The 10214-nt window shown below is 38.2% G+C and overlaps 1 protein-coding gene across 1 annotated transcript; it reads left to right on the top strand.

The window, feature by feature from the left end:
• The first annotated feature begins 3213 nt into the window (after window positions 1-3213).
• LOC132121499 (mRNA decay activator protein ZFP36L2-A-like) lies at window positions 3214-5981 on the top strand. The gene is made up of 2 exons (XM_059530965.1): window positions 3214-3437; window positions 4276-5981. Exons 1-2 carry the CDS (start codon window positions 3396-3398, stop codon window positions 5362-5364), a joined length of 1131 nt encoding a protein of 376 aa, XP_059386948.1. The 5' UTR covers window positions 3214-3395; the 3' UTR covers window positions 5365-5981.
• Window positions 5982-10214: the final 4233 nt, after the last annotated feature.

The raw sequence follows: 10214 nt of genomic DNA, 5'->3' as shown, positions 1-10214 counted from the left end.
GGAGCTGGGCACGCTTTGGGGTGTGGTGATGGTGTGCTCGATGGGGATGTCCAGGGCACCTCCTTCGGCTAGGGTAATGAAAGGCTGCCGGCTGTGGCTAGGCCAATAGGGCACGCTGAAGCCCAGAATACCAGCTCTGTGGCATGACGAGGAGGGGGGAAAGCACCATCTGAGGAATGACTCCCAAAATGTCATCTGAAAACAAGGATGGGCGAATGAGTATATTAGTATAAATTGGCAAAATTTAATAATAGAAAACTGTAATACAAGTTAAAATGAGAAAAGACATGTTTTCCATCTGTTTTAACATTTTTTATTGAATTGTTCTCATATTTACCATAAAATGACAAAGAAATCTGCTTAAAACAAAACTCAATAAAATGCGAAAAAGAAAATTGTTTTACAGGTGAAAATAATATGTAAAATAATATGTGAAAATATGTACTTATTTACCATGAAATTGACAGCTAAAAACAATTGTATATAATGCAAATTTAAAAACTCTATTGAGGAAAAATTACAGTGTGATTAACTATTTTTAAAAATGTGTTTTCCTCCTTTTTAATATTTTTTGCTAATTATTTTTTTATTTAATATTTTAACATTTTACTTTAGTCAAACTGACATGAAATCTGGCTAGAAGGTACCTTGAATGAACCTTAAGGTCAACTTAAGAGAAAAAAAAAGGCTAAAAAAGAATATTGCAACAGAGGAGACGCCTCTGACGATAATAACACACACAAGCAAGTCGTGCTTAGTAGCAAGCGAGCGGAGCAGACCGACCTAAACCGGTCTCATCTCCATCAGGCCCTGGGTGCTGCAGCAGATGGAAGCAGGGCTTAAATTCAGCTCAGGGTGTAACCGTACATAAACAAGCAGAGCAGACCTCAAACATGGCTTCTGGATGCTATATGCCCTATAGGAAAGATCCTGGAGCGACACTACTAGGGTGACCAAACGTGCCATTTACCCAGGACACATCCTGGCCGGGATTTCTATATTGCCTAAACTATCTAGGTTTTGGCTTTGGTTTCCTGTTTTCATACTTAATAAAGGTAACGATCGTTTGACCAATAACATGCAGACACTGTATGCAATCCACCAATCGTAGTGCGTGAGAAGGTGGGATCTACAGAGAACGGTCAAAGCGATGCAAATATGTGTACATATTAGTGTTCAGCTTGAAGCAGCACTGAGCATACCGATCGGTGCATGACATCAAAGTACCATGAGAGCGATTCAAAAGCACAAGGAGCCGTTTGCTCTCTAGAGCTTTCACGGTACTTTGTCAACAATTGGTCTGCGTAGCGCAAACAAAGCCAAAACATGGATATTTTAGGCAATATAGAAATCCTGGCCAGGACGTGTCCTGGGAAAATGGCACATTTGGTCACCCTAGACACTACCTTCAGTAGTGGTCCATATTCAGCAAAGAATACACACAACATGAACCACCAGCAGACATCAGCAGCAGCATCTTCAAACAATCAGTGTGACTCAACACAGCAACAATACAGATAGAAAAAAGAATGTTCAACATGTGTTGTCGTGGAAGACAAGAAGCGTTCCCTTATGGGCCGTCCTCTCTACATAGTGGTTGCCTTGGACACACATTGTGGACATCACAAAGGAGCCAGTGTACAGTCCTGTGCAGACGCCTTGGCCGCTCTGGCCATAGTAGCGATGTTCCCTCTCTGTGCAATGATGTAATGTTTTGGATTGATTGGAGCAGCTCAGCAAGAACCCGAGTTAGTGTAACGGATGAGTGGTTTCTGTGGACAGTTTTATTCTTCTTCTTTTATTGTTATTATGATTATTTGTTTACTATTTTTGGTGGGTTTATTCAGTTGTCCATCGACCATACAAGATCTAAGGCTTGCACTTTGTGTGTTAAGTAAATAGAAGGCATAGCCAAGAACTGCATCTACTATGATTAGTGTTCTTCCAATTTCCTATCCACTATGAGCAGTTAATCTTTAGTTTATATTCACAAGTTGAATCACGCAAAATGAGATGGCCCTGTAAATCATGTAACATATTACATAATACATGGATCTGATCATCCTACATTTGGGATGCCACTGTGGTGATGACTGCTAAGAGAAACTGCCAATGTAATGTGATGGGAATTTCACATGGACTGAACTTAATAGCCACTGAATTAGGATCCCACAAACAGAGCTTGTACTAGGCAGCTCTCCTTTCCATAATTCAATGAATTTAGTGTGGAAACAAATAATGCTTTCACTCAAGGAATTTATTATGCATACATTTAACCAGTTAGGCAGACAAAACTGTAATTGAATATAATAGAATGGGTTGAAACTGGTCAAACTAGTTTCAGATTAAAACACAAATCTGCTGATCCCTTGTATGTAATTTAATGTATCACATATTAAGCAGCAACATTAATAACAGTAAGAAATGTTTCCTGAGCAAACAATAATCAAATTATAATGATTTCTGAAGTATCATGTGACACAGAAGTGTGAAGTAATGGCTGCTAAAAATTTGGCTTTGTTATCACAAGAATAAATTACATTTTAAAATATATTAACATAGAAAACAGCTATTTTCAACTGTTGTACTTTTACACAATATTATTGTACAAATACAAACAAACTTTGAGACATTGAGCTTTCTTTCAGAACCATAAAAAAATCAAAAATCTTAATTTCTGACAAACTCCACATAAAAAGAGTTGGGCTAATATATTCCAAAAAATCATTATAATGTCAAATCACATTTCAACACAGGGAGCAGCAAGAGGCTGCAAGACCTGAAAAGAATGTGTCAAATATAAAGGAGATATCCATTCCAATATGTACAAGCATGAGAGGTTCTCCGTGACCAAGATTGAGAATCACTATAATTGGCTATGCAAAAGTCTGTAAACAATATGCAGTCAGTGGTGCATTATTCATATGTGTGCAATTTTGGAAGTAGCTTAGATAGAGACAATATTTAAAATTCAGTTTTAAAAAGGAAGAATCTAGTGTCAGACCTCCTACGGAGAAGGAGTAGGAGAGGAGTATTTCAAGCACCTGAGTTGAATTTATGTAGTGTTGATTGTCTCTCTCGAGGCAGTCAATGCGCGCTGGAGCTGATGACGTCTAGAGGGAGGAGTTATCGAAACCAAAGTGACAGGAAGGGCGGAGCTTCGGGCTGTTGAAACTTTGTCAAGCTCCGCCCTTTAGCAGCTGCAACGCATTTATACACATGTGCAAACTTTGCCCATGTACGACACTCCTCAAAACCTGTGGGGCTCAACTTCAGCGCCTTTCCGACTCCGTTTGAAGAGGCAAACTCCGTTCAGCCGGGGATTTCTCTGAGCACACGAGGATCCTTCTCGGTCCGAAAACTTTTCCCCCCTAAGCTGGGAGTCACTATAGAAAATGTCTGCTTCGGTGCTGTCTTCCATGTATGATTTCGACAGGGTAAGAGTTTATATTTTATCTATATTCACTTCTGCTGGTTTATTTTCGCAGCTTATCTTATTATTTTGTTTCTCTTGGTTTGTTTTGTCGATTTATCCAAGCTTGCAAACTTGTAACGTGAGCGCTCGTTGTTTACTCGCTAGTCTTATGTTGTTTGACCTTTTGCAACTGTTACAGACGGTGTACTTTATGCTTACAAACTTTGATTTTGCATCCACACATATGTATGCTACGATTTAAGGTCGTTTTTTAAATGTATATCTTGGACACAAATTGTAAATGTCAAGTACAATGAGGAGTGTTAGGACAACCTTCCCCAGTAGTGATATAAGCTGTAACATCAGTTGAAAAGCTTGATCGTAGGTTTTGTGGGTGAATTTGTATTTAACTACATACTTAAAATGATAGCATGCAGCACTCATTCATTTTTAAACCTCTTATCTAAAATGCATAGCCTTTGAACTCCAGACAGCATATAAAATTGAAAACGAATGCAGAAATGCATAAACCATAAGGTCTGTCATGTCATATATTTTTATTGGTATTTAAAAAGTATTCATAAAGAGGCCATTAATATCAATTTAAACAAGAACTTGCTTATAAAGATCATACCAGGTCTGTCATTTATATATATATAAATATATATATATATAAAAAAGAAAAAAAATTATATATATATATATATATATAATTTTTTTTCTTTTTTACAAATATTGTATAACTGTATGTGGTGATGTACATTTTAGTGAATTTGTTTTTTTTTCTAATTGCTTAAACTAATGGTGATGCCTCCTAAACCTATTTGACATCCAAGCTTGGGAATTCTGTTTTCTTTCAGGAAAAAGTCCCAAATTCAAATGCAGTCTATTTCCACAATATGCTGGAAAAGAGGAATGTTGGGGTCCCATTCGCTGCTTCCAATACCAACAGCAACAGGTCTTTTGATCATTTCAGGAGTAACTCCACAAACCACATGGACTTCAACATGAGCAACAGGCTCCAGATCGGTTTCGAGAGCTCGACACCAGGCTTCATGAATAAAGAAAACAAGTACAGAGACCGTGCGTTCAGTGACACAGGAGTACGCAGTCAACAACTTCAGGAAATCCTTCAACAAAAGCCTGGCTCTCAGATCAACTTGACCCGCTACAAAACCGAACTTTGCAGGCCTTTTGAGGAAAATGGCTCGTGCAAGTATGGGGAAAAGTGTCAGTTCGCTCATGGCTATCACGAACTGAGAAACCTGTCCCGCCACCCAAAGTACAAGACCGAGCCATGCCGCACATTCCACACTATAGGTTTCTGTCCATACGGCCCCCGCTGCCACTTCATTCACAACGCGGATGAGCGAAGAGCTGCTATGAGTAACTCTCAACTAAGGATCAGCAGGGAGATTGGTGTCCTGGAAGAGAAGCAATCATCAAACTCATTCCTGAGACTGAGGGAAAGACCAAAGCTACACCACAGCCTGAGCTTTTCTGGCTTCTCCAGCTCCTGCAGCAATGAGTCTGCTTTGATTGACAGCCCAACATCACGCACGCCCCCACCGCCCACCTGCACACTCACTCCCAGCTCACCCTTTCTGAATGCGTTCACTTTCCCCGATCAGGATCTTAAGGCTTTTCTTGCACCCATCATCCCTCAGACCCAAAGTCAGAGCAGCGGTGGCTTGTATGGTAACATCCAGACCAGCGCTTGCCCCCCATCACCGCCTTTCAAAATGAGCCAATGTCCCTCCATGCATCCACTCTCAGAGTCTCCAGTGTTCGATTCTCCACCAAGCCCGCCGGATTCCCTCTCTGATCCTGAGGGATACCTGAGTGGCTCTTGCTGTTCCTCTGGCACAATCAGCGGCTCGGAGTCGCCCAGTATGGATGCAAATAGACGTTTGCCAATCTTCAGCAGGCTGTCGATTTCAGACGATTGACTTGGTGTTATTGTTAGCCTTTTATCCAAGTAGTGCCAACATGAGTTTCAGGTCAAATATCAATCTCAGCCATTGGTTCTCTCTGAGTGTTTGTCTCATGATTGAGATCTGATTATATTATTTTTTTCTTTCTCATTTTCCCTTGTAATGACAAACCAAGATGATGGCTTCAACAGTCTGGAAAAAGGCCTATTTAGAAGTAACTATCTTGGGGAAACATTCCATAAGTTTGGAAAGCATGTGAGAGCACAAGAACTGGGACTCATAAGTTGGTCATGGAATGTCACTGCAGATTTTTTTTTTTTTAATTGTGTGGTATAGCTGCATTTTGCATCATGCTTCGAAATCTATTTAACTTATTTATTGTCATGTGCAAGTACAGCGTTCAAGGATAAATTGAGTCCATATGGTATTTATCTAATCTAAAGCAATACACTTATTTACCCGTTTAAATTGTGATCGTCAATATTAATCTGGAAACCGTTGAGTTTGTCTCAATATATTTTTGTTAACTCATTTATTTTAGTGTAAATAGGTAAATAACTTAAGATTGTATGCTATTTATTTAAATTTGTTTACACTGTGTCTGTGTGTGTATATTAAAAACTGGGAGCGTCCGATGAGGTCACACTGTGATTTCTTGTGCGGGAGGGAGGGGAGTGGCAGAGGATCTGGGGGCATTTGTAGAAGGTCTTTGGCCATAAAGAACTAACTAACTTCACACCTATGAGAATGACTGTTTCTCTTTTTACCAAGGATAATGACAGCCAAAAATTTTTTACATCTGTCTGCACCCAGTTGGGTGAAGATTGCAGTCTAATGCCAGATAATGTAGCACTGTCCTATCTAGAGGTTAATCACTAATGTGCCTGCTGGGGTTGAAGATACCACATAGTTTGACTTGATAAAACAGTTGCTTTCGCTGTATATCTAAAGCCAATTGAATGTAGCTCATAGATCAAATGTCTTTCTTTTTTTTTAATGGTGACTGAGATGCCCTTTCATTGTTTATTTTTCTACTTTTAGAAAATTTGAACACCCCATTCCTAATGAAAGATATTCTGCCTTTCATTTGTGCTTCTCTATACATGCTGACTGGGGATATTAAGTTTAGCAGTTGGTTAATAACTATTACTTAATTTTTAGATGAAGTAAAACAACACTGAATGTAATGAGTCGTCATCAGTTGCAGTATGTATACAAGGTGTGCAGAGTTAACTTGTACTGTATGGGTTTTTTTTCATAGAACTTCTAATAAAGGCTTGTTTTTGTTTTGTTTTTACAAGATCTGGATGTTTAGAGTTTTTTTTCTTCCTTTGATTAACGGTGAAATATAAGAGTTGCTAATGCTCAGGACCAGTTTTATTCATTCAGTGTCCTGTTTATTATTGTCTACTTTCTATTCTAGTCTGTTCTTCTGCCCTCCTGCTTTTCTCTCAATGAAGAATAGCTACATTAATGTATTAGCGCTTGATCTCCTCATGCAGGATATTCATTAAAGGCCTGGTTTGAGCGAATGGTGGAAAGTGAAGGAAGGGAGGGAGAGGGCCTTGCATAGCGATCTTTGGGAGGTAGTCTATAGACCCTCCCTGTTAGAAGTGCAAAAATGTCCAATGGTGCGACTCAGAGGAATTTCAATTGGAATTAACTATTGGTTTATACAGATGTTTTCAGTATCATATAAAAACAACCTAATTCTCCGTACTTATAGTGAGTGACGTGACATACAGCCAAGTATGGTGACATATACTCCGAATTCATGCTCTGCATTTAACCCATCCAAAGTGCACACACACAGCAGTGAACACACACCCGGAGCAGTGGGCAGTCATTTATGCTGCGGCGCCCGGGGAGCAGTTGGGGGTTCAATGCCTTGCTCAAGAGCACCTCAGTCATGGTATTGCCAGCCCAAGACTTGAACCCACAACCCTAGGGTTAGGAGTCAAACTCTCTAACCACTAGGCCACAACTGAAATGCGATAAGGAAAACACAGGCAGACATGTTTGTCAGTGTTAAGAGTCTGCTTGTGAAGATAAGGCATTTTGCTAATATTTACATACTAAAAACTTCTTAGACAAAGACGTTTAACATAAATCGTTTGTAAGGTATGGCCTCTCACAAGCATTTGTATAATAAGGTTGATAAATGATCAAATGATTGCATTCGCTTATATGTGAAGACATATTTGAACATATCTGGATCCACGTGTATGTGAGAGAGTAGTGGAGATCCTTTGCGTGTCAGTGTGCATGTGCAAAAGAAAGGTTGTCAGCCATTAATGAACCACATTTCACAAAAGCAGGAAACCACTCTGTTTGCTGATTAGGGACTCTTGGGAGCAGAGCTATTCTTCTTGGATATTTTTCTCTACACCCTTCTTTTGTGATTTATGTGGAGTAAGCTTGAGCCACAAGGCCATTCTTCAGATATGCCTGCCCTGCATACACTTTGTCAAACTTTGATTCCGAGTGAATTATGTTCTTTGACAGTGATTAAAAAAGCTAAAATCATCAGGATTTAAAATAGTCCATGCTCTCATTTAATAATATATCATATTATTGTTTTATTATATTGTATTTTTCAATTTATTTTTTATTTCTATATAATTTAATTATGCAATATAACACAACCCCCCACCACAGCCACATACAAACATTGTAAACGGATATGTTCAAATATTTATCATCCATATTCATATGCTTGTAAGAGGCCATACATTATGAACCCTCTTAAGTTTGTGTGTGTTACTATATATATATATAACCAAATAAATAAGAAACGAATGTTTAAAAAACGTCCAGTCTATAGGCTTTTCAAAATATAAAATATTGCCAAACATATATATATATATATATTTATATAAGCACATACATACAAACAATTTGTCAGTGATCAATTAGTAAAACATGAATTACAATCATAGTAATAAAATAAAATAAATTGATCAGTCTCTATTGGGTGTGGCTGTTTTTAATACAAGAGCACTTAGTTTGAAATTTTGAGGAACAGGATTGTTGCACTGAAGGATAGAGGACTGGCTCCACTTTGGCTCAGGCTTATCTTCAGCAACTAAGCACCTATGACAAACAAACCAACTTGTCTGTGCCTTTCCTGTTTTGTTGTCAGAAATGTGTGCTTGGTGCGAGTTTCAGTGCCTCCATGCACAAGCCAAGGAAGTCCCACCCTCCCCCTCTTCTTCACCAAGTTCTGGAGTCTAAAAAGCACTAAGTGAACACTTCCTTCCTTGAGCAAACAACACTATACTCATAACCCCATGTGTTCTGCCTCTGCGGTAGCTGTATTGTCTTAGGTGTTATCTGAGAGCAACCTGGGGAAAGCCAAAACAATATAGTTCAGTGAGTCATAAGAAAAGTTAGAGCAGATCACATCCATAAACACGAATTCAGAGGGGTGTGGCAGGCTAAGAGTTTACAGGCCTGATAAGGCTATTGCGCTGTTTGATTTAGTTTCCTCCAAGATGGATTCCAATGGAGCTATAGTGATGCATGGATTGAGACAAACTCCACCACATGGACTCAAGGAGACAGGAAGTCTCTACAGTGGATGGATTCACTGCCATAACAGAATCAGGGAAACAGAAATAAACCGTCATGCATGATGAATCTGCCATGTCATGCAATGCCCACAGTGCAAAACAATGAATTCAAAGAGCACTTAAAGGAAACTAAAGGAAATGAGAGGCCCATCTGGGATTTGAATCAGAATACTACAGCACAGAACAATGGTACAACCTGTTCACTTAACATTCATGTGGTGATGTTTGGTAGCAGCTTTGTATGTAACTAATGTGACTAATCCAAATGTTAGTCTATATCTCACAAGAACAATTTTAAGCGTAAAATATATTTTGCACAATATAGACTTTGAGACAATTATATCTCACAACTGTGACTTTATATCTCAAAACTGCCTCTTTAAAGTATATCTCAATATTGAGACTATTTCTCACAGTTGCGACTTGTGATCATGTGACGTTTCGCAACTGCAATTTTCTCAAAACGAAGACAATTTTTTGTAAGTGCAAATTTATTTTGCATATTTGTGATCTTTCACAATTGTCACTTTTAATCTCAAAACAGAATATTTCTGGCAGATGCAACTTTAAATGGGACGATGTAATGTACCGTAATTGCAATTTTCTTTTTTTAATTTATTTTTTTATTAAAACTTTATTTTTTATAAGTGCAATTTTTCCACAATATGGACTTTATACTTTTAAATTTTAACTTTATTTTTAAAAATGTATATTATTTCTCAGTTCTGGCTTTATGTCTCATAGGTGCAATTTTCTCAAAATTGAATTAATTTTTCACAATTTCACACAGTTCTGACTTTATATCTCAAAAATAGTAACTATGTTAAAATGTGACTTTATTTCTTATTTGAACTTAAATATACTGTTTCCACTCAATTAATTTGCAATTAATCTTTTCATATTTATTTTTCTTATGAAGAAGCTGACTTCCATTGCTTGCAGATGCAAAGTGACTTAAAGGTACAATTTGTAAGATATTTGCAGTAAACTATCCAAAAACCACTAGGCTAGTGTTATATATTTTGTCCAGCTGATTACTAACAATATCTCTAATGTTTTCAACTATTTGTAAATCATGAGAAAATTCCCATTGTAAACAGTGACACGGGGCAGTGCAGTCGCCTGTCAATGACATCAGTTACCCTTTGTTACCGCCTTTACTGACATAGAAACCACATGACAACAGTGTCGTGGACAAATGCGGAAGTAGTGTCTAGCGTCCAGCAAACCACTAGCTTGCGTCAAGCAGTTCCTTATTTACTTCTTCTTGCACGTTTTATGGTGGATTGTGTT

The sequence above is a fragment of the Carassius carassius genome, chromosome 39 (genome assembly GCF_963082965.1).
Source record: "Carassius carassius chromosome 39, fCarCar2.1, whole genome shotgun sequence".
In the NCBI taxonomy this organism is placed as follows: Eukaryota; Metazoa; Chordata; class Actinopteri; order Cypriniformes; family Cyprinidae; genus Carassius; species Carassius carassius.
The sequence above is the reverse complement of the archived record's forward strand: the minus strand, read 5'-3'. Positions and strand labels throughout refer to the sequence as shown.

Excerpts from the sequence above, each read along its gene's own strand:
- LOC132121499 (XM_059530965.1), top strand. The coding sequence starts at position 3,396 with ATGTCTGCTTCGGTGCTGTCTTCCATGTATGATTTCGACAGG. Across the intron at positions 3,438-4,275 it reads CCATGTATGATTTCGACAGG|GAAAAAGTCCCAAATTCAAA; the intron begins GTAAGAGTTTAT and ends GTTTTCTTTCAG.